The sequence below is a fragment of the Rhinolophus sinicus genome, chromosome 16, assembly GCF_057876585.1.
Source record: "Rhinolophus sinicus isolate RSI-liver-muscle chromosome 16, RSI-T2T, whole genome shotgun sequence".
Lineage (NCBI taxonomy): Eukaryota > Metazoa > Chordata > Mammalia > Chiroptera > Rhinolophidae > Rhinolophus > Rhinolophus sinicus.
The window spans coordinates 149,807,828-149,833,872 of NC_142516.1; the positions used below are offsets into that span (position 1 = coordinate 149,807,828).

The 26,045-nt window shown below is 37.4% G+C and overlaps 1 protein-coding gene and 1 long non-coding RNA gene across 10 annotated transcripts in view; one reads left to right on the forward strand and one right to left on the reverse strand.

The window, feature by feature from the left end:
* The window catches only part of LOC141571015 (uncharacterized), a 65,077-nt gene that overhangs the window by 23,997 nt on the left and 15,035 nt on the right, over positions 1–26,045 (forward strand). The gene's annotated exons all lie outside the window — the stretch shown is intronic.
* MBNL2 (muscleblind like splicing regulator 2) overlaps positions 18,570–26,045 on the reverse strand; it is a 152,612-nt gene continuing 145,136 nt past the window's right edge. For all 9 annotated transcript variants that reach the window (XM_088792838.1, XM_088792830.1, XM_088792832.1 and 6 more), the window contains one exon: positions 18,570–21,347. In XM_088792838.1, coding sequence (XP_088648964.1) covers positions 21,333–21,347 — 15 coding nt within the window. In that variant the 3' untranslated portion in view covers positions 18,570–21,332. The remainder of the gene's footprint in view (positions 21,348–26,045) is intronic.

The following is a 26,045-nucleotide window of genomic DNA, read 5'->3' on the forward strand; positions in this document are numbered from 1 at the left end:
TATACCAGTGAAAATGAGTCAACATAAACTGTGTATATGTGTATAGATAATTGTCACATATAGTGATGAATGATTAAAGCAAGTAGTGGAAGAATACGTACTCTATGACATCATCTGTATAAAGTCAAAACAATATTGCATGTGGTTTAAGGATACACACATGATAAAATTACGGAGATGCATGGAAATTGTATAGTTCAAATTCAGGAGGGAGAGTCACATGATCTAGGAGTGTTCACAGAGGCTTTCCACCTATGTTATAAATATGTTATTTATTAGGCTGGGAGGTCGGTAAAGAGCCATTTGTTTTATTCTGTATACTTTTTTTTTTATGCCTTAAATATTGCATAACGCTTTTTTAAAATGAAAAAAGTAAATCAGAGATGAGGGAATGGAGATGACAAGTGAGGACCTTTCTTTCCACTCTTTTTTTACTGGGAAGGAAAGAAGAAAAGAGAATGTGTTCTATTTCTTGATACCAAATGATTTGGAGGAGTTCAAAAGTTTGCGCAATTTTGTAGGTAATCTGACATGTGAAACTGCAGAATTATGAGCTCAAACTCACAAAAATATTCAACTTTGTGAAGCAATTTTTATTATTTGAGTGGTACCAGGTACAAGGTCTGAATCACGTTATGCACAATTTGCAATTATGTTGAATTCAATCATCAGGGTGCAAAAAGCTCTAAATGATATTTTCTTAATATTCTTTCTTATTCTCTAAGATAGCTTTTTAAGAAGAATGAATAGTATACATGTACAAAAAGATCAAAATTGAAATGATTGAATTATTGAAAATATTTAGGAAGAACAGTCTTCCAAAGAAGCTGAAATTTGACGATATGAAAGGTTTCTTAAAACCTATGGTCCAAATATACATTGTGATTAAATTTTTTTTGTTTGTTGTTTTCAAATCCAGACATTAAACTAAGCATCTTTACATATTTTATTTTATTTATTCAGCATATTTTCAAAAATGAAGGAACTCACCAACAACATCCATATCTCTTTAGTGACACGGGGTAGATACTTTTAAATGTCTTTAAAAATTAGATGCTTTAATTGTCTCCCCCTTTAAAATGAAATCAGTCATTTTCTGAGTAGAGCACAGTGTGTTCTGTACTAAAGGAAAACCCTGCTTGGAAAAAAGGTGTTGCTGAATAGCATTGCCAGAGACCTTTATTTGAAAGGCAGAATTTTATTTTGTAGGAAATGTGAATCTGAAAGCATTTTGCTAGTAATTAGCTTTTAAAGCAGCAGCGACTTCATTTTCTTCTTTTATGCCGAGAAGCTGGATGTGAAATTGGTGGGGTTTTCTTCTGACTTGCATGAAATTGTTAGGAAAATGCCATATTCTAGCTAAGAAATACAGAGATATACCAAACTTAGCCTTCACTGAAGACAACATCTACAGGCTTGAGGAGACAGTAAACCCAGAAGAGAAGTAAACTCTTAAGTGTTCTCAGCGGGCGCTGGGCCATTCCTACCCCCTTACATTTTTATTCTCATCGCCAATGAAAATTTAAAAGAATTGGTAATTGTAATAGCACTCACTTAAATGTTCAATCTTACTGTCCCCAGTTAGAGATGGTAAAATAGAGGCACAGAGGTTAAAGGTCTTGCAACAGTCCACAATAAGCGGCCAGAGTCAAGGTTTAAACCCAGACGATCTGATTTCAAAGCCACTAGCTTAATAGCCATGCTGTATTTCTTGCCATATGTGAGGATATTAAACCAGGACATTGGTATGAGTTACTGATACAGTCAGTTTCTGTTAATCATCCCTGGCTGTTGTTACCACTAATAAGTTTTGGCTCAGATATTTACCCCCGGCCCTTTACCCATGCACATATCCTATTAGGTAAATCCAAATAGTTTTCTAAAATGATAATACCGATGTAACTCCCAACAACACTGTATGAGAATATCTCTTGTCCTATGTTTAACTTTTTTGCTGATGTGATAGGTGTGAAATGATATCTCATTGTGATTTTAAATTGAGTTTCCCTGATTATTAATGCAGTGGAGAATTTTTCACAAGTCTTTTGGGCCATTTATATTTCCTCTTCTATGAAATGTCTGTTCATGTCTTTTGCCCATTTTATATTGGATTGTTTGTCATTTTTCATATTGATTTGTAGGAGTCCTTTACATATTGCAGATATTAATCTTAGGTGTATCCAATGTCTTCTCTTGGTTTGTATCTTCTCATTGATCCTCTTGATATATAGTTCTTAATTTTAAAAGACTTAAATTTATCAATCTTTTTCCTTTATGATTTTGAGCTTTAAGGAAAAAAAAAAACACATTTAATATATCTTGCCCTATCCCTAATGTGGTAAAGATATTCTTATGTATTATTTTCTCAAAAATTTGTAATTTTGGGGCAGACGGTGGCTCAGTGGGTTAGAATGCGAGCTCTGAGCAACGGGGCTGCTGGTTCAATTCCCACATGGGCCAGCGAGCTGTGCCCTCCGCAACTAGGATGAAGTCAATGAGCTGCCGCTGAGCGCCCAGGTGGCTCAGCTGGTTGGAGGGCATCCTTTCAACCACAAGGTTGCCGGTTCGACTCCCGCAAGAGATGGTGGGTTGCGCCCCCTGCAACTAAGATTGAACACGGCACCTTGAGCTGAGCTCCCGGATGGCTCAGATGGTTGGAGCGCATCTTCTAAATCACAAGGTTGCTGATTCCACTCCCTCAGAGGATGGTGGGCTGCACCCCCTGCAACTAGCAACGGCAACTGGACCGGGAGCTGAGCTGAACCCTCCGCAGCTAAGATTGGAAGGACAACAATTTGACTTGGAAAAGTCTGGAAAGTACACATTGTTCCCCAATAAAGTCCTGTTCCCCTTCCCCAATTAAAAAAAATATATATATATAGTTTTGCTCTTTACACTTAAGCCTTTAATTTCATTGAAATTGATAATTTTCCTGTATGGTGGGAAGTAGAGATCTAATTAATTTTTTTTTATTTTTATTCATTGAGTAGCTAAATGTCCAACTACCATTTGTTGCATAGTTTCCCTACTCCCAGTGATTTTTCATGTCCCTCTCTCACTCTGTTATGTGTCAAGTTTTCTTATAAGTTGGACTGTTTCTGGCCGTTCTGTTTTGTGCCACTGGTCTACCTTGTCTAAGACTATCAGTTCCACATTGTTTTAGTTACTATAGTTTTATTAGTTCTGATGTGGATTGGGAAATCCTTTACCATATTCTCCTTTGGGGGTGTTTTGTCATTTTCAGTCCTTTGAGTTTCCATGCACATTTTGGAATCAGCTTGTCAGGTACCATAAACAATTATACCATTCCCTGTAAGTTGCTGAAGGTTGATGCCAGAAGACTTTGGAAGCCTCATGTTGAATAGGGTGCTGTCTCTATCAGCTGGGTCCCCAAGTGATTTGGTGGAGTGGAGCCCCGCCCCTCACCTGCTCCCATTAAATTAACTTTATATGTGAGAAACAAATTGTAATTTTGTTAAGCCATTGAGATATATCTATTACAATAAATAAGATGATCTTAATTAATGCATATTAATTCTAATTCCAGAAATTAGATAAGTACATTTATTAATTTAAATATTTACTTGTTGGTTTAGTGATTTCTGCATAAAAATCACATCATTTGAAAATAATGAGCTTTGCTTGTTTTCTCTATTTTTTTTATAGGTTTTCTTTTCTTTTTTTTTTTTGTACTACAGTAGTAGCTAGGACCTCCTGTATAATATCGAATAAAAGCAGCAATGGTTTGCAAGTTGCCTTGCTCCTAATATTAAAAGGAAGTACTTTTAACATTGTGCCATTAATTGGTATGTCTGGTGTAATTTTATATGTCCTTTATCAGGATATCAAAATTTGTTTCATACTACTAATTTCTCAAAACATTTTTAATCATAAATGGATATCTTACTGTGGGGACAGAGTCCCTGAGAGCAGTTTCCAGGCTCTCGACCTCATGTGGAAAGATGCTGGCTTGGGTAGTAGATGAACATCAGCTGTGACTAGTTGGCCATCAGTCTGTAACCAGTTAGCCATTAGCCACTAATATAACTGCCATGGCTACGCTAGGGGGTTAGTTGGTTGGTTGGCAGAGAAGTGGATGGCGGGTTGCAGGTCATGTGGCTCCAGCTTCCTGTCTCCAACCCAGCCGCCAGCGAGACTATAGTGGCATGAACCCCCCTCTCTATGGCTCCGTGGGTGTTCCTTTTTGGAATGACCATATCCTGCGTTCTTGTGCGAGAAGCGGGAGCTGAGACCCCGAATGACACATGGCGCAGTGAGCAGGGTACTGCATCAGCCAGAATGCCCAGAGGGGTAATGGAGCCATTTATACATGTGAAAGCTCAGCTTCGAGAGGCCCGTGAGGAATGGCGCTGGGAACGGGAGGTGCGCTCTACCTGGGAGACTCGAGCCTCCAGATGGCACACCACCCTCTTGGCCATAGAAGTCATCGCCTTCCTGTTGGTAATCCACTGCCGCTGTAGGCTCAGAGGATTGTGGACGTCTTGCACCGAGACCACCACCCACTCAGCCACCTGGCACGGCGAGCAGGATTCTGGCCAGGTAGGAACAGTGTCTGACTCTGGGCAGGAGGACGTGTGGCCCCCACACAGTGTGTGGTGCCCGGTAGACACTTGAGGGGACAGAGCCAGGAGCACAGTTTCCAAGCTCTCGGCCTCACGAGTAAAGGTGCTGGCTCGGTAGTAGATGGTCATCAGCTGTGACTAGTTGGCCCTCAGCTGTAACCAGTTAGCCATTAGCCACTGATATAACTGCTGTGGCTACGCTAGGGGGTTAATTGGTTGGTTGGCAGAGAAGCAGACTGCGGATTTCAGCTAGCAAGTGGGGTTGGTTGTTTGGCAGAGAAGCAGATGGCGAGTTGTGGATCGTGTGGATCCTGCTTCCTGTGTCTCCAACCCAGCCGCCAGCAAGACTATAGTGGCATGAACCCCCCATCCATGGCTCTGTTCATGTTCCTTTTTGGCCTCGCCATATCCTGCGTTCTTATGTGGGGAGTAGGACCAGAGACCCCACATGACACCTACTTAGTGATATATTTGCATCTTTGGGAAGATCATGTTTTTTTCTCCATTAAACTGATAATGTGCTGAAAAATCTATTTTAATGAGTGACATTGTGGGGACAGAGACCCACAGAGCAGTTTCCAGGCCTCATGTGGAAAGGTGCTGGCTTGGGTAGTAGATGGCCATCAGCTGTGATCACACGGCCATCAGCTGTAACCAGTTAGCCAGTTGGCCACTGGTATAACTGCCGTGGCTATGTTGGTTGGTTGGTTGGTTGGTTGGTTGGCAGAGAAGCAGAAGATGGATTGTGCATTGTGTGGATCTTGCTTTGTGTGTCTCGCCTGGCCACCAGTGAGACTGGGGTGCAGGAAGACCCCTTGTTGGGGTACTGGCAGATGTTTGCTTTTGTACCTCCAACCCATCCGCCAGCGAGAATATAGTGGTGTGACCACCCTCCACCCCCCCATGTATGGCTCCGTTGGTGTTCCTTTTTGGCCTCACCATATCCTGAGTTCTTGTGCGGGGAGCGGGAGTTGAGACCCTGCATGACAAACATTCTCCATAATTTTCGCTTTCTTTTGCTGTCCTTTCTTGATTTTGTTATCTCTTTGGTATTAACATGAGTTGGGCTATGCTTCTATTTTTCTGTTACCTGAAAGAATTTGTATGAAGTTAGATTCTGTTTCTTTCTTTCTTTCTTCTTTTTTTTGTTGTTTCTTTTTCTTTCTCTTTTTTTTCACTAGTTTCAGGGGTGTGTGTGTGTGTGTGTGTGTGTGTGTGTGTGTGATTAAATTAGCTTGATTGATTTGTAGAACCTACTGTTTTTTGGAGTAGTTTGGCAATTTGTACTTTGAGATTGTATTGGCATAATCGTGCATACTATCCTTCTCCTGTTCTATTAATCTGCACTGCATCTTGAGTTCTGTCATTTTACATTCATTGTAATATTTATGCCTTCTTTCTTTGTTTGCTTGATTAATCTTGTCAAAGATCTGTTTGTTGCATTATTCTTTTATGGTACCACAATTCACTTTCTTGATTCTCTGCATTATATATATTTTTATTTTATGGAAGATTTCTCTTACACATATTATTCTCTTCTTTATATATTTTGGGACTTACACTGCTTTTGTTTTAACTTCTTAATTTGGATGTTGATTTATTAATTTTGAGTCTTTTCTAATGTAAACATTTAAGGCTAGACATTTTCCTTTATAATTTTATTTACTTCTTTAAAATTTATATATGTGTGTGTGTGTGTATATATATATATATATATATATATATATATATATATATATATGTTTCATTATAGTTCAATATTTTCCACTTTCCATTATGCTTTCATTCAGAAGACTTTTAAAATTACTAAAGAGATGAAGTTTCTAGTTATTTTATCATTAATTTCTAACAATTGCAATTTTTATCAGAAAGCTGCGATTGGATATGCAGTGTTTGCAATTTATTATTGAGGCCGGCATTAATGGCCTGGCACAGAGTGAATTTTTGTAAATGTTTCCTATGTGCAAGAAAATAATACACATTAGTTTTTGAATTCTATGTTCATTAGGTCAGGTATGTAAATTGTGTTCTTTAACTACCTTAGGGATTTCCTCATGCATTTGCTCTTGTTTGGTTAAACAACATGACTATATGTAAAGCCCTATGTTGCCCAATTTGATGTCCAGCCAATGTCTACCCTCATAAGCCCACCCTGCGACGGACGAGCATGCTGATTGGAAAGGACAGTTCCTGTTGCACAGTGACACAGAGTGCCAAGTGAAAGAAACAGCAACAGTTGGTCTTTGTTCACAGTTTTGATATTTTGCTCATCAATGGCCTATTTCCCATTAGTTTGGGTTTTTTAAATATTACATTAGCATTATTTTCTATCTGATTACTGGGTTTTTTGGAGCCTGAGGTGGGCTTGTGAACAGTAACCTGGCTCTGCTGCCAGTGCAGGCCTTTGGGGTTCCAGCTGCAGGCCCCCTCTGCCTGGGACAGGCCCAGTCTTGCCTGTGGCCTCCTGTGCCTTGTGAAGACTCCAGCTTACTGGAGTTGAGCACTTGCCACCAGGCTTGGGGTAGATTTGGTGCTAGCTCCTGTTGAAGTGTCCCTTTTTTTTTTCCAGCCTCTGAGCATTTCTTACTTTCTTGATAACTCCATAGTGCACTTAAAGAGGTGTTGGTAATAATTTATCCAGCTGTCTTTGTTATTTTCCTCCAGAGACCCTTTCATTGTATTTACTCTATTGTGCTCCCAGAAATGAAAGTCTGGAAGATTCATTACTGTAAGATATAAAAACATGAGTGTCTGCTGAGCTCAGCCGGTGTCTGATGACTGGTCACCAGTTTCCCGAATTCCACGGTGAGGCGACCAGACGATCCCAGTTACCCTTGCCAGGAGCAGTGCTGAGAGGATGCTTTGCTGGAGAAATGATAGACATAAGGGAACTCCTGTCAAATAGCAAACTTTTAAAAATTCAGTTTGTTTTTCAAAGATAGGTAATGCTTTTATGTTTCAGGCACAGTCCTAAGAGTTTTATGTATATTGGGTCACTTACTTCTCACAACCGCGTTATGTGGTGGATACTATTATTATCAGCTCCTTTTTACAGAAAAGGAAAACAAGAGCAGAAGTTCACTGACTTGCCTGTGGCCACATGGAAAGAGGAGAGGCAGGATTTGAACACAGCTGGCGTGGCTCCAAATGCCAGGATCCTAACCACTGTGCATCCTGCCTTGTAGTGTTGCAGCATGCATGCAGTGTGGTTAGTGTCAGCCCAGCGATCAGCAAAACACCCCCCTCGTCACGCAGTTTCCCATCTTCCACAGTGGCTCCTGTGGGTAGAGTACGTGAAAGTTACAGTCCCTGTGTTCTCTGCTTGTCATCAACTCATGCATCAAACACGTTAATTGCTCTCTGTAAAGATTTTAACCAGAGCAAAACCACAAAATATGTGTTTTTTATTTAAAACATATTGATGACTCTTGGAGGAGTTGGAATAGTTTCAGCATTGATTACTTGTATGTTTCCTTAATTACTCCTTGCTGTCTTTATGGAGGCTTTTATCAATAATGCATATAAACTGCATTAATTCCCAAGTGTGACTCATTTCAGCTTACAAACATAATGAATGCTGGAGAAGAACCACTTCAGTTAGCTTTGAAATGGCTTTGATGCACCGATAAGGCTACATTCTGGAGTTTTGCAATCCTTGTACTCAATAGCCAAATCTGGCCCCAGGATTGTGTTTACCAAATACAAACTTAATGCACTTTGCTTTAACCTTATTTGAAGACACTTGGCTTCCATGAGAACCAATATGATCATTTTTCTAGTCTCTTTTCAAAGAAGTAGAGACATAAGGCTTAGGAATATAAAAGACTAAGTAAAAATTTGGACAAAGTGAAACATGACTCATTAGTGCCTTTTAGAAATAAAAGTGATATTTCCCCTTAAAGTATGTGAACATTTCCCATTTTTTAGATCCATAATACAAAAAAATATTTCAGGTTTTATTTGTTTCTCCTTATCATGCTCCTTTTTCTTCTGTAATTAATTTAGTGCTCTCTCAGGCAAGACACTTTTATGGGCAAATAATTTTGTCAAAAAGAATCAAATTGTGACTTTGAATACATTCCTTGCATCAGTTTGAAAGGAAATCAAATGCTTGAATAATGAATTAATAAGTGGTAGATTTGCCTCTGTATCACAGTTTGGATTTCCTGGGAAGCAGACTCTGAGGTAGAGATTCCAAGCCGTGTGGTAGGAAGGAAGCATGACTGGGCAGAAGGAGAGGCTGGGCTGAGTTGGAGTCTCCACAAAGGCCTCAGCCCGCGCTACGGGGAGCTGGGGATGACCCCTCAGAGTTACCTCCAATTGGGCAAAGCTGTGGGCATTAATACTCCTCTGTCCATCAACTGGACAAGGGCATGCTGGGTGGGGGAGTGAGACTGGACAAGGCAGCTCTCCTTAGCCAGTGCAATTCCAGAAGAAGGCTAACAGCTAAGGGCTGTACAAAGTACCTGTGTTTTCTTCTGTGTAATTTATTCTTTCAGGTCATATGTTTAGGTCTTCAATCCTTTTTTTTTTTTTTTCTTTCAGATTTCTTTTTTTCCAATTTATTTTATTTTTTTAAAAGATTTTTAATTAAAATATAGCTAACATGCAATATTATATTAGTTTCAGGTGCACACCCTAGTTATTCAACATTTGTACATCTAAAGAAGCGATCACCACAATAAGTCCAGCAACAATCTGACACCAATCACACTATCACAATATCATTAACTATATTCCCTATGCTGTACATTACATCCCCATGACTTACTTGTTTTATACCTGGAAATTTGGACCTCATACTTCCCGTCACCTCTCCCCACCTTTTAAATTTTTTCAATTATCATTAACAATTTTATTTTATATTGTTAGGGGTACAGCATAGTGGTTAGACATTTATATAATTTAAGAAGTGATCCCCCTGACTAGTCTAGTACCCACCTGGCACTATACATAGTTATTACCATATAATTGACTATATTCCCTGTGCTTTACTTTACATCCCCATGATTATTTTGTAACTATCAGTTTGTACTTCTTAATCCCTTCTTTATTACCCTGTCCCCAACCCCCTCCCATCTATCATTCCAACAAATCTAGTATCCAACTAACATCATAAATAATTATTATAATATTATTGACTATATTCCTTATATTATACCCTACATCCCCATGATTACTATGTAACAACCAATTTGTACTTCTTACTCTAAAATTTCCTTAGTTATAAAACTTCTGTTCAGCCAGACTTTAGATAGTTCTCCAGATTGATTTTTCTGTAATTTAATTGTAATTTTAAGGCATTCACGGAAGAAAGCAGGCACAGTGTTTATCTACTCCACCGTCTTGGATCTCCTCCCAATCCATTCTGAGTTAATTGTGAAATATGGTGACAGATAGCAGTCTAGTTTCATTCTTTTGCATGTTGCTTTCTAATTTTCCCAGTACCTTTATTGAAGAGGCTTTCTTTTCTCTATTGTATATTTTTGGCTCCTTTGTTGAAAATTATCTGTCTATATATATGTGGGTTTATTTCTGGGTTCTCAATTCTATTCCATTGATCTATTTGTTTTTCTGCCAATCCATGTTTTTTTTTTATTTTTTATTTTTTATTTTTTTTATTTTTTGTTTTTTTTTATTGCTACTTTGTAGTAACAATAAACCCACATATATAGAGACAGATAATTGAAGTCAGGGAGTATGATACCTGCCATCTTGTTTTTTTTGTTTTTTTTTCAGGATTGCTTTGACTATTCGGGGTCTTCTGTGATTCTACTTCTTTAAAAAAAATGCCATTGAGATTTTGATGGGGAATGTGTTAAATCTGTATATTGCTTTGGGTGATATGGCCATTTTAACTATATTGATTCTTATAATCCATGAATATGGAATATCTTTCCATTTCTTTGTGTCTTCTTCAATTTCATTTAGTAAGTATATAGGTCCTTCACATTCTTTAAGTTTATTCCTAGGTATTTTATTTTATTTTTCTGTTGTTGCAATTGCAAAAGGATTTTTTTTTTCATTTCTTTTTCTGAAATTTCATTATTAGTATGTAGGAATGCAGTGGATTTTTGTACATTGATTTTGTATCCTGCAACTTTGCTATATTTATTTATTGTTTCCAATAGTTTTTTTGGTGGAGTTTTTAGGGTTTTCTATGTAAAGAACCATGTCATCTGCAAAAAGTGATATTTTAACTTCTTCATTCCCAGTCTGGATGCCTTTTATTTGTATCTCTTGCCTGATTGCTCTGCCTAGGACTTCCAATACTATGTTCAATAACAGTAGTGATGGGGAAACCCTGTCTTATTCCTGATTATAGAGCAAAAGCCTTCAGTTTTTCACCATTAAGTATGATATTAGCTGAGGGTTTGTTGTATATGGCCTTTATTGTGTTGAGGTACTTTCCTTCTATACCCATTTTATTAAGTGTTTTAATCATAAATGGGTGTTGTATCTTGTCAAGTGTATTTTCTGATCTATTGTTATAATCATATGCTTTTTATCCTTTATTTTGTTAATGTGGTGTATCACATTGATCAATTTGTGTATGTTGAACCATCCTTGTGCCCCTGGAATAAACCCCTCTTGATTGTGATGCATAATTTTTTTAATGTATTGTTATATTCGATTTGCTAGAATTTTATTTAGGATTTTTGCATCTGTATTCATCAGACATATTGGTCTGTAGTTTTCTTTTCTTGTGTTATCCTTACCAGGTTTTGGTATCAGGGTAATGTTGGCCTCATAAAATGAGTTAAGAGAGTGTTGTCTCTTCTTCAATTTTTTGGAAGCGTTTGAGGAGGACAGGTGTTAATCATCATTGAATGTTTGGTAGAATTCACTAATCAAGCCACTTGGTCTCGGACTTTTGCTTTTGGGGAGGATTTGAATGATTTCCTTACTGTTGATCGGTCTATTTAGATTTTCCGGTTCTTTGTGATTCAATCTAGGAAGGTTATATATTTCTAAGCACTTGTCCATTTCTTCTTTATTGAATTTGGTGCATATAGTTCTTCATAATATTCTATGAAAGCAGTATTAAGAGGAAAATTTACATCATTACAGGTCTATCTCAAGAAATAAGAAAAATCCCAAATAAACAAACTGACATTACATTTTAAAGAACTAGAAAAAGAAGAACAAATGAAATCCAAAGTCAGCAGAAGGAAGGAAATAATAAAAATTACAGCAGAACTAAATGAAAAATAGAACAAAAAGACAATAGAAAAAATTTAATGCAACAAAGAGCTGGACAAAGATTAATAAAATGCACAACCCCTGGCTAGACTCACTGAGGAAACAAGAGAAAAGACACAAATAAACAAAATCGGAAATGAAAGAGGAGAAGTTACCACAGAAATACAAAGGATCGCTGAGTGTTAAATAATTTGGAATTGATCATGAAATACTTTAATACATATACTTTGTTTTCATCCATATGTTTTTTTCTTTAGGTAGATTGTAACTAAATTGTGATGATTTCAGGTTATTTACAATCTAATAAGAATATACGCTCTGTGTTGTTCATGTTTTCTAGCATTTTGTAATACAAAAATATTTGTTAAATGAGTGGATCTCTAGTTTGTTTAGTGCCTTAGTCAAGAATGTAGATTGGGCGTAGGCAAAGATTATGAGAAACTATTTGAATTCCATAGTTTTATATTTTCATTTATGTCTGTTTCTTCTGACACCATAATGTTATTAGTCATTCATTGAATAAATACTTATTGAACCCTTCCTGTGTTCTTAGACACTGTTCTAAGCAGAGGGGATATGGAGCTGAACAAGACACGGGGCCATCACTGTAGTGTAAATTCCAATGAGAGAACAGATCATGCAAGTGAAACATCGATGAGCAAAGTAATTACATGGTGTGACAGGTGTTATGAAGGCAATAAACATAGTGGCGAGATGGAATCAGCCATGTTAGGGCTGGGGTGAGGTGGTATTTTCTTCAGGATAAAATGATCCTGCCTTGCCCAGAAGAAGACAAGCATTTCTGGCAAAAGGAATGGGAATTCAGGAGGCAGAAAGGACTCTGTGTGTTTGAGAAACAAAAAAATGGTCTGAGGGGTTGTACAGTAGTTCACACAGTAGAATATGACATCTGATGAGGTTGGTGATGATGTTGGCCAGGGTGAAGAGTACAAATTTTTTCATAAGAGCGGTAGGAAACCGGTGAATATTAGAGTTTGTTAGTTGTGTTTGTTGTTGTTGTTTAAATAGGGAGAGAAGTACAAGCTAATGCGAAGCTTACGCATTAGGACCTCTCACTTGCACCCTAGCAATGTGTTCATATGGTCCTGGTTTTATAAAATTTGCAATTGTTGAAGACCACGGTCTGTTTTCACACTAACTTTCTGTCACACTCCCTTTTGTGGGGTGGCTTTGGAGTGGCCGTGACCATTTTGGGGGCTCTGGCTCTGAAGAAGTTGAATGGGAATACTCCTAGCTTGAGTTGCATGAAATATACTTATATGGCCCATAGCCATTTTTGAATGTGGTTATATTATTGCTAGCCATCTCGGTGTGGGTACTCGCTCACATGTCATAATGGCATGAAGGTGGCAGGGCCAGAGGTGTGCATTGCAGAGTTAGTGTATGCTACAATACCCAGCCCTGGAAGTAAGCAGGTAGGAGAAGAGAAAAAAGAATTTGAAGTATATGTGGTAGAAGCTAGTCTGCGGAAAATTCTTCTGGACATCAGATGCATAAAATTCAAAGCAGAGGACCTTGTCTTTATTGATGCTTATCTGTCAGGATAATTGTAAATGCCCAGTAATTTTTTCTTTTTAGCATGGGCTAAGTAAAATGGATATAATCAGTGAAAGCTTATAAACAATAAAATATATTTATAAATCAAAATTAGCAAGTAAATAATGAGACCAGTCAGGAATGTGTTAGGTTGCTGATTAAATCACAGGATGTTGCGTCAAGAATAGACGTTAGAGATCTTACAGTCCAAAGCCTTCATTCTACAGAGAAAAACAAAACGAAACAAACAAATGCAAAAGGCCTGAGGCGTCATCATTCTGGCCACCACATAGCATGTAGTTGGGATCCCCTTACTGAAAAGGCAGTAGAAACCCTTTTATTAATTCTTTGACATCTATAGAAACCAATCTTTATTTAAGCTGCTATTACTTACTATGGGTCGAATTGTGTCCCTCAAAAAGATGTTAACATACCAACCCCTGGTACCTGTGAATGTGACCTTATTTGGAAAAAGGGCCTTTGCAGATGTATTCAGGTAAAGAAGAGGTCATCTTTAAGGTGGTCCCTCATCCCATTAGACTGTTGACCTTATAAGAAGATAGTGTAAAGGCAGACACAATGGGAGAAGGCCATGTGATGACGGAGGCAGAGATTGGAGGGAGGAAGCTGTGAGCCAGGGACAACTAAGGATGGATGACACTTAGGAAGAGGCATGGAAGGATTCTGTCCGGAGTCTCTGAGGGAGCGTGGTCCTGCCGACACCTTGATTTCATACTTCTAGCCTCAAGAACTGAGAGAGAATACATTTCTGATGAAGTCAGACAACCTCTCCGGGGTGCTTTGTGACAGCAGCCCTAGGAAAGCAATACAGCCATTTTCATCCTTTCTCCATTTTTCAGGGGTTAGTTGTTCCTCTTTTGCCATGCGGAAAGCTTCTTGAGGGTAGGGATTGGACTTCGCTCCTATTCACGTCCCCTGCACAGCTTCATAACGCTTCACTGAGCATTTGTTGAACTAAAGTAATTGCAGGCTTCCACAGAAATAATGCGGCTCATTATTTGTTATTATAAATTCCCTATAATTTTCCTGTCAGCTTTTGACATGAATTGTCATCGAGGAAATAGAAGAAGAAGCGCCTCTGAGTTGCCAAGAGATGTTTGGGTAGAACAAGGAATAAATACTGATATGGAAACGTCAGAGCTTCTTTTACTATTATTTTAAGAACAGTAACTGATATTCACTGACAGCTTGCTCCGTGTCAGGCTCTGTTGTATGTGGTCAACATACAGTGGTTGCCAAAAACATGTATACACATTTTAAGAAAGGAGAAAATTGTATTAATATTGTCATACTCAATATGCTCATATACTGACAACAAAAGATGAATACAAGTCATGTGTATACATTTTTTTGGCACCCCCGGTATATTTTAATTTTTATTTTTTTACTTTAATCAAAATGTTTCACTTGTGTTTTATTGTTATTATTCAAAGTGCCTTTTTTTAAAAATTAAAGTTTATTGGGGTGACAATGGTTAGTAAAGTTACATAGGTTTCAGGGGCACAATTCTGTAATACGTCATCTATATCTCACATTGCGTGTTCACCACCCAGACAACAAGAACATAAAAGGGGAGAGAGTAAAGGTATATTCTGTCATTTACTCCTCATAAGGTCTTGGTGAGGTAGAGCCTATTGTTGAACCCAGCTTACTTACTGATAGACAAACACTGAAGCTTAGCAGCTGTATAAAGCTGAGTCGAGAGTCAAACTTGGGCAGGACGACCAGAAACTTAGCTCTTCACCACTAGCCTATTGTGAAAAGCAAGCCCTGATCTTTCCTTTCTGCAGAACTGAAAATGCCTTAACTTTATGTTTATGGATGATAATGTGCTCAGATTGCTCGCCACACCAACACAGAGGATGCCAAATAAAATGTCCACACATTTTAAGAAAGGAAAAACACTGTATTAGAATTGTAATCCTCAATGTATACCAATAACAAAAGATGATCAAGTCATGTGTATACATTATTTTGGCACCTCCGGTATATGTATGAGTCTTAAATATATATTTATTTTGTAGTATACCGGTATTTGTTACTTCTGTATATATCTAATCAATTTGCTGAGACCTATTTGAAATTTATAAGCCAGGTTTTTCTAAGCTGTTATGCTACTTTGAATATACTTTTCTTCCTCTGGAAAGTCACCGGTTTTACATTTCACCGAGTGCATTTCCATCTCTGTGCTGCAGAGCTTATTAGAAATGGGGAGCCCCTCATATGCAGCTAGAGCACTTTGCTACTGTGCTGCTTATGTACTTTTGTGGGGGTGACCCTTTTGTTTAAAGGAAGAGTTCTCTAGTAGAAGAAAAATTAGAGTCTCCTAATTTAGACTTTTTAGTGTACTCATGAGGACTGATAAACTTCTTCCTTTGTTTATATAAGCCAGCGTCCTAGAAGGACCCACAGTAAACTTATCAGAGAAAGGACCAACAACAAACCTAACTTCTCAGACTGTCTGTACATAATTGGACTTCAGGGGCAAGTGATCCATGTGTGACCTTTATCCCAAAATTCATTCTCTCTGGCTGTGTGTGGTTTCTTACATCTTTTCAGGCGCTGCTTCATCATGACTTAATGACATATCCTTATTAGGAAAAATTCAATGGCTCTCATTTTTTATTTCAAGGGAACTATATGGAAGCTTGATTAAAAAACAAACAGAAACTGGAAACACTGGAGAGATGGTGAAATGTGACATTCCTTCCAGTAGCCTCTGGTCCTAATAAAGAATTAGGCTCTGTCTTAAATCTAGTGTAGTACTTTGTAACCAACAGCTTCAAAATATTTCATAAATTGTATTCTTGAGATAGGGAAGAAAACCTGTTCAGATAACCTAGTAAAGACTTCTTATTATTGCTTTACCTTAAACCTAGAGGAATGCTTCACTCTGAATTCTTGAATGAAATTTTGACCTGAAGGATGCCACAAATAGAGCTCAGGCCAACATGGCCGTCGGGTTAGGACAAGCCAGGGCTTGAGAATTATGCTGCTCTAGTGATCTTGAAAGAGTTACTCAACTTTTATGAATCTTGATTTCTCTTCTACATTATGGGTATAATAGCTCTTTCATAATGCTAAGGATTATGTAAAATGTATATGAACAAAACAAAGTTACTTTCTGGTTATAACCTATTTCATGAAAATAGCTATGTGGTGTTCACCAAATTTGGAGAGGATCTCTGAAACAGTATGGTTAAAATACTGTTAAAATAGCACAGACGACATTTACATTGAGGGGGCTGAAGGGACACCTCAAATAGGCTGCCTTCATTTTTCAGAGTAGCTGAACCAAAGGGAGAAAAGGGGGCCACATGACCTTTGGTCATGCAACTTAAATCACCCAGAGGTTTTCAGCTGAGCTGTGGATCTGGCCATCCCGAGGGCAGACACTGAAAGGTAGTTTGATCTACGATCGAGCTACTTCTCACAGCAGAATCTCTTATATACCTTAAGTAAGAACCTCTGTAACAGTTTGAATGTACTTGTCAGTTATTAGTAATCCTCTCCAACAGCACGGCATAGGCTTCTAAGAAACCTTGTAGACTATTTGGCATAGAGCGTGGTGCATCAGTCGATCGCTGGTGATCATTTTCAATTTCACCCCATCGCCACTCCTATCACCCACCACCCCCACTAAGAGCATGTAGAGAAGTCGTTGTTATGTTTCATTTAGTATATATCATACTTACTCATCATGACTCAATCTTTTTTGTGGCGCTAGACTAGTCCTACTGCAACGCTAGCCTAATATTTTCAAGACAGTAGGGTATTTGGGGTGGAGAAATCATTCTTGAGGTAGCCAATAGTTTCCCCCACCTCGAAATATCAGAATGTTGAACTGTATTTTGGTTTGCCTGGATGCTTCTCAAGTCTTTAAAGTGTTGCAAAAGAACTTTGGTTAGTAATAAAAAGAGTATATTTTGGGGTTTGAAATATTACTTTTAGTTTTAGCCTCCCCAAATTGAAATAATACTTTTCTATTGGAAGATAATTATAGAATAATTGATATTTTATATTTATTTTCTAGGCCAAAGAGATAAACTAGTTTTATCTTCTCAGGTTTAAGTTTCATTTTTGACTTTGATGTAGTCCCACAAAAAGTCAATCTACCGATGAAAATTACACGCCATAAGACCAGGTGTGAAAAATTTTAAGTACAGTTTCTCTTAGATTTTTCACGTAACAACTTATTCTCTAAAGTTGGCACTTTGAACTTACTATTAACAGATAATGTTTTCTTATAAGGCGTAACTGATAGGATAGCAACATTTTCTTCTGTATTACAGTAAAAAAATTGCTTGTTCAAACATATAGCCAGTTTTTCAAATATCCACAAGTGTGAAAGTATTTTTAACCTTGGAAATCCTGATGGCATAGTTTAAAAATACAAGTGCCTTTATTCCTTGATTTGTATATGCCCAATCTATTGAGCATTTGTGTTTTCTACCCTCATAAGGTATATCATAACCACTCAGAAGGGCTGAAGCTTTAAACCTGTCATGGAGAAGCCTTCTTTTCTTCTCCATTCCTGCCTTGGCCCACAGAGGAGGCAATTTCTGCCATCTCTTGCATGACAAGGAACGTCCCCATCCAAAAGCTAATCCCACCTTCCTTGAGAAATACCATGGGCCCCAAAGGTCTGAGGAAGAAGTCTGAGGAGGTGCACACCACCTCTAGGGAGACTCTTTATTGAACATCTGCCCTCAGGGACGATGCTCAGCTCTTTTTCTCTCCTTGATCCAGAATGTCTGGATAGAACAGGACTCACCATTCTGGCTCTTTCTGCAGCCTCAGGTCTAAGACGGGTGTCCAATCAGGCTCTTCCCAGAAGCCTGTCTTATGGATCAATGGGCACTTGCTTGCCCGTTAACTAAACTTCTATTTTGTTCCCCATTTGGTTATTGATGTTCACATCTCTTCGTATTCAGGCAAAATCCTAAAGAAGAGGGCTGAGTAGTAGGATTAATTTTTACTTCTAATTTCAAAGAATACTTAAAAAAACTTCTGAAATGATCCTTTTAAATTGTTTTCCTTACTGTTAAAAAGCCAACATCAAAAGCAAAAACTGTCAATCTCCCATTTGAAGACCAACGCTTCCTCTTCTTGGAAGTTACCAAATGTTATCTTTGTGAATGTGAAAACCCTTGTGTTTGGCTCATTATCAATCTGTCTGAACACACAAAGCAGGAAGACTAGAAATCCTTTTAAATGCTTCTTTTATTTCATTGGTTGTACATTGGGTGAGTGAACTGAAGATTACAACCAAAACATAGAATTGATACAAATTAGACTCCTGTTTACACTGGAAGGTAATGAATGAGGGAATTCTTTAAGTGTTACAGAAAGATTTAGTAGAAATGTTACCAGTGGTGTATGGTTGAATGAATATATCCGTGAAGTGCTATTATATACTGAAAACCAAGAGTGAAATGGAGTTCCCATACAAGTGGCGAGTTCGTCTCTTAACTATAGTATTTGTTGAATTGCTATCTTCATGTCTTGGATATTGGTGTTTCTGTTTTTGTAATTAAACAAAGCATTTAAGATTTATTCATCATAGTCAGACTTCTGAATATAAACAAACTTTTGGCAAATAATATTTATACAGAAAAATAGTTTTAGATCCTCTCAAATCCCAGAATTATTCTATAAAATTACATTATAAATAAATAAAAAGCAAAATCTGTTGTACATATATTTGTACATCTATGCATTTGCCTTGCCTCCTCCTTATCGTAAATGGCATATTTATGACTCTTTGCATATTATAATCACAATTCTGGAAAATGGATATCATAGTAAAAATACAGTCCTCTCTATTTGCTTTGGGATCCAGGTGATGTTTTTGATGTTCCATTATTAAAGGGCTGAAAATAGTTGTGTGCTAATAATTTTTAACATCAAAATCATGAAACAAATGAAAAAAAGACAATGTTACAACAATTAGTCTAGAAAAATATTTCAGTGATTCCCATAATTTACCTTTTAGTAATGTATACTATGTTTTCAATGAGTGTAAGTGAATTAATAAAGAAAAAAGAAAAAAGAAAATAAGTTTGAATGTTTTAGGCAAGTTGTAGCATAACTACATTGTTATAGTTGAGAAAATTACAAATATCAATAATACATAAAAGATGAAACTACTAAAGTAATACAAGTTAGATACAATACTTTTACACAAAATAAAACAAATGCAACGATACAAGCACTATGTAAGATTACACTTAGAATGTGATTTTCTTTTGATAGGGTTATCAAATCTATGATATAAGATAAATGGGCATTAGACTTTGACCAACAGTAATTAAAATGGTGGATTTCTTTTTTCTCAAACAAAAATGATATGCTTGGTGCATATAGTTTTCAGAACAGGCGGTGATGCCGAAATTTAAAATATTTTACATTCAATCTCAAAAGTCAAAATACTTCAATCACTAGTATGTTCACAAAGAAAATGGATGTTTTAAACAATTACACATAATATTCATTTATAACAGCTGTTTTGTTTTTTAAACAATAATTTAAAAACTATGTAGGTACTGTATAGGCTATGTGCAACATATAAAATGTGAAATATGAAATATTTGGTACGATAGTGCTTAAAATAAACTTTAAAACAAACTTTCTGAACAAAATTTAATTGTATCGCTATTACCTTGAAGATCAACCAAGTATTTAAAAAAGTAAACAACATTAAAATATGTTTCATCCATATATAGTATATATATGTATGTGTATATATAATATGTATGTACTTGTATTAAAGTTTTTTATACTTTTGAGACATAAAATATGCTTTAAGGTGAAAGAATGAAAAGAACTATTTTTTCCATGCTGTAGTCAGTTACAACCCTTTAATCCAACTTTTGAAATGCAAAACAGTAATGGATTTTTAAAAAGTGAAACTATCTACTTTTTGTTTACATAGTAATTTAGATTAAAGTCACAAATTTTCAGTGACTAAACTCAGACTTACTTAAATTAGAATATTATACAGATCTCCTCACCTACAGCTTCCTTGTTTGACTAGGTTTTTAGTTTAGAAGAGTTATTCTGCAATAGGCAAACGGATGGTGAGTTGGAAAGACTAATCCTTTAGATTAGACTGTTGGCATGGGCCTCTCATTCTCATCAAGCTGGATGAAGTCTGGCAAAATCTAGGCACTTCTACAAAGTCTCTCTTATAAAACAACTTTAAAAATATACTTGTAAAATAATACCTTCAAGACTTTGTTTGGTGGGGTATGAAGCTCATACCGTGCAAAGTTTCTTTTTCAATCTAGTTAATGTTATTCTAGAATCACATGATTCAATGCGGCATCTCCAGGCAAACCAAATACCACACTTTGATGTGTCCCCAGTACTTGTGCTTGAATTTCCATTCAAATTTTAGACCTGCAGGACAGGTGTCAGTTTTACTTCACTTCTCATCTTTGCTGCAGCATTCGTGTTCTCAAGAAGTGAAACATACCTTGTGATCCAGTGGGTAAATGCAATGACAGTGATTAGAGTTCGAATTGAACCTGCCCTTGGAATAGGTTTTGAAACTAATGCTAATTGTTTATTGCTAACTTTGAGATATTCGGAGTCGAAATGAGTAAAATTGGTGGGACTTTCAGCATCAGCTATAGTTATGGAGATAAGACAATATTCCTAGGACAGAAACTATGTGTAGAAACCCTTTAAAAGTAAACTTTATCCTTTATGTCTTTAAACATCACAGCTGGTCTCAGGTAGTTAACTATCTTAGGTTGGAATATACTAAGCATACCATATTTAATACTCATATATGATATAGCAGCACTAGCTTCTTAGAGTTGTGGTCTGTCCAGAAGAACTACACCTTTATTTAGCATGCAGTTTGTGGCAATTCTATTGAGGAGGAAACAGGATAGTATGTACAGTAACAATGTTTAGTTATTCTCAATGCGGATTCTTGGCATTCCATTCCGTTTCTGCTGATTATTTCAGAATTATCTGTTAAAGAAAAGATAAGTGTGATTTAGACAGCCTTCTGGGAGGGGCAAGAATGAGTTTAAGTTCTACTCTTTGAAAACAGATATTTGAAAATAGGAAATTTCTTCCACTTTTCATAATTTTGAGGCAATTATAAGTTTGCACAATTTCCACCCTTCATGTTGAAAAATTTTATACTTCTGTCCTTGTGCTATGTGGCCACTGTAAAGAATCATGACTCAAGTGCACAGTATTTTCTGTAAAACTGTGACAGCACTGTACCTGGGCATGCAGTGTGTTTAGAACCTTATCTCCTTTGTTAGTTTTTGCTTCACATCTTTATTATGTGTTCACATCATCCTTCAAATAATGTTTGCTAAGGTAATCAAGGAAGTCTAATGAAATAATATATTTGTATGTGAAGTTATTTGTAAATATAAATATTTTCAAAGGCATAATAAATTAAGTATTACTTATTTATTAACTTGTATTTATAATTCAAAGATATGTTCCCATCACAAGTAATTTTGTTCCTAAGATACAAAAACAACCAGTTTCAAATTCAGAGCATGTTTGAATGTCCCGTATTAAAGAGAAAAGGGGATAACATTCTAATAAAGCAGTTCAGTTCAAACTTTCTTAACCAAAAGCACAGATAAAGCTAAACTATCAAATGCGAACTGTGGTCCCTGGAGTTTGATCTCTAGGTTCATTTCCAAAGGACAGGGGGCGTGGCTTGTGTGAGCCAGTGCACTAAATGTCAAGCTTGAAAGCCAAGCTTCTAACACAGTCTAACGAAACTATTTATTCTTTGTGCAATGCTTCCGCCAAACCTTGTGCAATGAATAAACGAGATGTTTATTTATTAAACAGCCGAGAGTCTTTTTTTAGGAAATAATCAGTAAAAATTCTTTATGGTCAAGGTCAGCTAATATTCCTACACACGGGGATCCGATTCTCAACGAAAGCCTCATATTTACAAGTGTAATTTCTCATCTCTTTATGTTAGAATTCATACATGTGTCTATTTTTCCTTTAAGTGGCTGTTCTTGCAGTTTATATAAAACAGTTTTAGTATATACACTTAAATAGTTTCCCCCATGAAATATATATGAGTATCCTTCATTTTATTGGAACACACAGATGTGTATGGAATTGATAAAAATAGAAGTTATTTATATTAAATATTATATTAAATGGAAACCCTTCAGAGATGATTATTCTTTTTTAGAAAAAATTCCTGGAATTTAAAATTAATAGGGAAAAATAGAATTCCTTGTTTCCTATACTGCTAGACCAATACAAATAATGAGATACAATTTTATATGTAAATATTATCACAGTATTTTTGAATAGTCATTGCAAACAGCTGACATTCAAATTCTTCAGATGATTATGTTATAACTCATTATTAGATTCAGATATTTTATTATTAAATAGGAAGTTTTCTATTTTATCCCTTCGCTTCAATGCTGCCTGTACTGTTTCTAAACAAGAATGTGCCCCAGGACATCAAATCATGTCCTGTTTTCTTTTGTTTTTTTCAATTCTTTCCTTTTATTTTAGCAAGAGTTTCGCTAAAATATTTATGGGAAAAAAATCTTGTAGTTCTTTAAATTGATATATAATTATATATTTTATAATATATTCACATATTTGCTAATTAACTGAAACTAAAATTTCATATGGAATATAATTCCTCACCACCAGGAAAGAAAAGTATTCTACAGAGAGCCCAGGAATAAGCAAATTTATACACTAGATCTTAGTTACAACAATGCTTTGGACTTGTATCTGACAAAGAGAAATGTATGGCCACCCAAGTTTAACTGAACTGTAAATCAGCCTTGAAGTTAACTAAAAGCATTAACTGCTCACCCAGACTTCCTTTCCCCTCTGCCCTTGCCTACTGACTCATCACATGGATAAAGACATACATAAAAATGACCTGTGTTACTATTGAACTCTCAGCTGTTCCTGCTGCCTGGCATCCAGGCCAGAGAAGTCTGGCCATACTCTAGGCCAGGTCTTTGCCTATCTTGTGGACTATATATGTGGTATTAAAAAAATGAATTGTGATTCCAGCAGCTGTGAACTTCAAGGATTCAAGAGCTTTGATCTTAGAAGGTAGGAAAGCTTTGAGTGTTTCATTTTTTGGGGGATAACATTTTTCGTGAAATTACCATTTGATTATTAATTTTCTTTCTGAGAAATATAGCTTGCTAGTACAGTCTGAATTAAGTGTACTCTGGGGGTAAAATGCATTCTGGAAACACAGACAAAACAGGAATCCAGAGGAGCAGTTACCGGCTGGGTGCCTCTGACTTAACGACTGCCCATTCGGTTGCTGCTTCTGATGTTAGAAGACATATGACATTACAGGCACTAAGGCCCATGGGGAGGGTAGGACAGTTCCCAGCTGGAAGGAAACCTCTGGAAGGAAGAGGGCAGCTAAGTGTGTGTGTGTGTGTTGAGGGCAAAAGGTGTTGGAGAAGTTCTTTTGAGGGAAAGAGGGATCTTCTCTTTAGTTTTTAATATGGCTTTTCTTTAGTCAGATTAGATTTTTAATTCACACCAAAGAAACATCATTTAAAATAAGATGAATGGGTACATTTTGTGTATCTCCCTGTTGCCTCTCCTGAGAGATTTTCTTCCATAGCAATTCTCTATGGCAATATAAAATAAGTTCTTTACAGAGAAAAACTTCTTCAATCTCCATTGCAATTTTAATGGCCAGGTGGATCCAAAGCTTCAGAAGGGAGCTGGATATTTCAGTATAGGGAGAAAACATGCATTGCTAACAGAATACGTTTATACATGGCCCAGGAACATGGCCTATGAGTCAGATGTTGACAAGTCCTAATCCTGAGCTTGTGCTTTTCAAAACATGGTTCATTAGACCACAGTTCACCAAAGTGACCTTGATAGTTCAGCAGTAAGTGGTTTCCTTGCTGCTCTACACTCATCAAAGCTAAAGCTGATAGGTAACGTTCCTTCCTCAACCTCCAGGCACTGTAGCCCATGTTTCCTTGGACAGGGCAATCGAAAACTCTCCTGGGGTCTGCCAGAGTACGCGTAACTCAGAGAAATAGCCACCACGCTGCGTCCACTAACGTCTCCTCTCTGAAGCATCATTATTGTCTTTGCTTTAATTTTAATAGATTGCTTTTCCAGGAGGTGCTGAGACATTTTTATGAGAGCCTTACGTCCTAGGTCAGTACTGCCAGTCGTGTTTTGCAGACATGGAAAAGGCAGCATAAGGTTTTAACTGGCTTGCACGCTGTAGCAGGCGCTTGTGCAAGCCGGACTGAGCTCAGCAATGTTAGCTGCCTCTGCTCGCTGGCATGGGAGTCCCCTCCCGAGTGTAGTGACAGTCTGTGAGGGGCCCCGCGGAAACAGTGATTCCTAATAGCATGTCTGTATCTCTTATGGTGCCAGTGGAAGGAGGTGCTCAGAAGAACTCCCCTGGGAACTGGGGAATCAGTAAAGCTAGGCAATGGGATGGGGCCTGGAGCACTGGGTGGGAGGTGGCAGTGACTATCTGGAGGGGCCAGATGGGGGCAAATTGATGAGGGACTTGGAGGGCTGCTAGGCCACCCCACAGGATATCCTTGCCTGGGTGGCCAGCCACCTCCTACCCCAGGCTCCTCCAAATGGTTGCTGTAAATGTGTCTGCTTACAGCAGCCAAAGCCCCTACCCAATCACAGGTCCACTGTTTCCGCTTCTGAGGAAACCTGGCAAACTACAGGGCAGGGAAAAAATGAAATATATTGAATAAGATGTATTTCTGTCTATCTCCCTGTAGACTAGTCCCTCAAATAAGTATTATTTTGTATAACAGAACCATGACAAAGAAGGAAGGTACAGTATGAGATAGGGCTAGCCAATCTAATGTGGTAAATCAAAATCTTGAACAGAAAGCATTATTTTCAATTCCTTTTCCACTAAAAGGAGAACACACAAAAATGAGAAATAGCTGATACCCACAAAATCAGCAATTCTATTTTTAAGACAAAGGCACACTTGATTCAAATCACGAGTGCATTCATAAATCTTTAGTGGACCCTCTAGTTGAAACAAAAGTATCTGATGCAACGATATCCATTCGCTGCAATAAATTCTACTTATCAATGAGCTTCTCCTCCAGGTGGTTGGATTTAAGAATCTAATGATTCTGCATAATCCACATCCTTAAATTACTCCCCCATAAACTCAATACACAATTAGTCTCATGTTTACTTTTTGAAGATAAAGCATCAACAGCCCCAAAGAACATCAGATGGGTTGCTCCACTATCAAACGTGTTATGAGCAGCTATTTAATAATCCTGCAGCCTCCGTGAAGTACCTACCATTGACCCATACATAGTTCAATGGCAGTCGAGCTTATTGAAAAGAGTCCTAGGTTAGGTATTGCCTCAACAGCAAGCCTACTGGGACCAGGCAGGAAAGGCATGTAAGTGAGAGGGTCAGGTAGGGAGTATGGCAGATGGAAAGGCCTGTGCTCGGACGGAATGGAACAGCAGCTACTCAGCTCCAGCCAGTTGCTACCTGCAGAAATCTGGGCTCTACATTGCTTGACTTTTCCATTTTCCAAAAGGAGCTGGAAATTTCTATAATTACATTATACAAAACAACCCTGTGTGGGTCAAATATATCTCTGGGCTGAGTGCAACTAGGAGCTGCTGGTTTGTGTCCTATCTGAGCCTTACTTTCTTG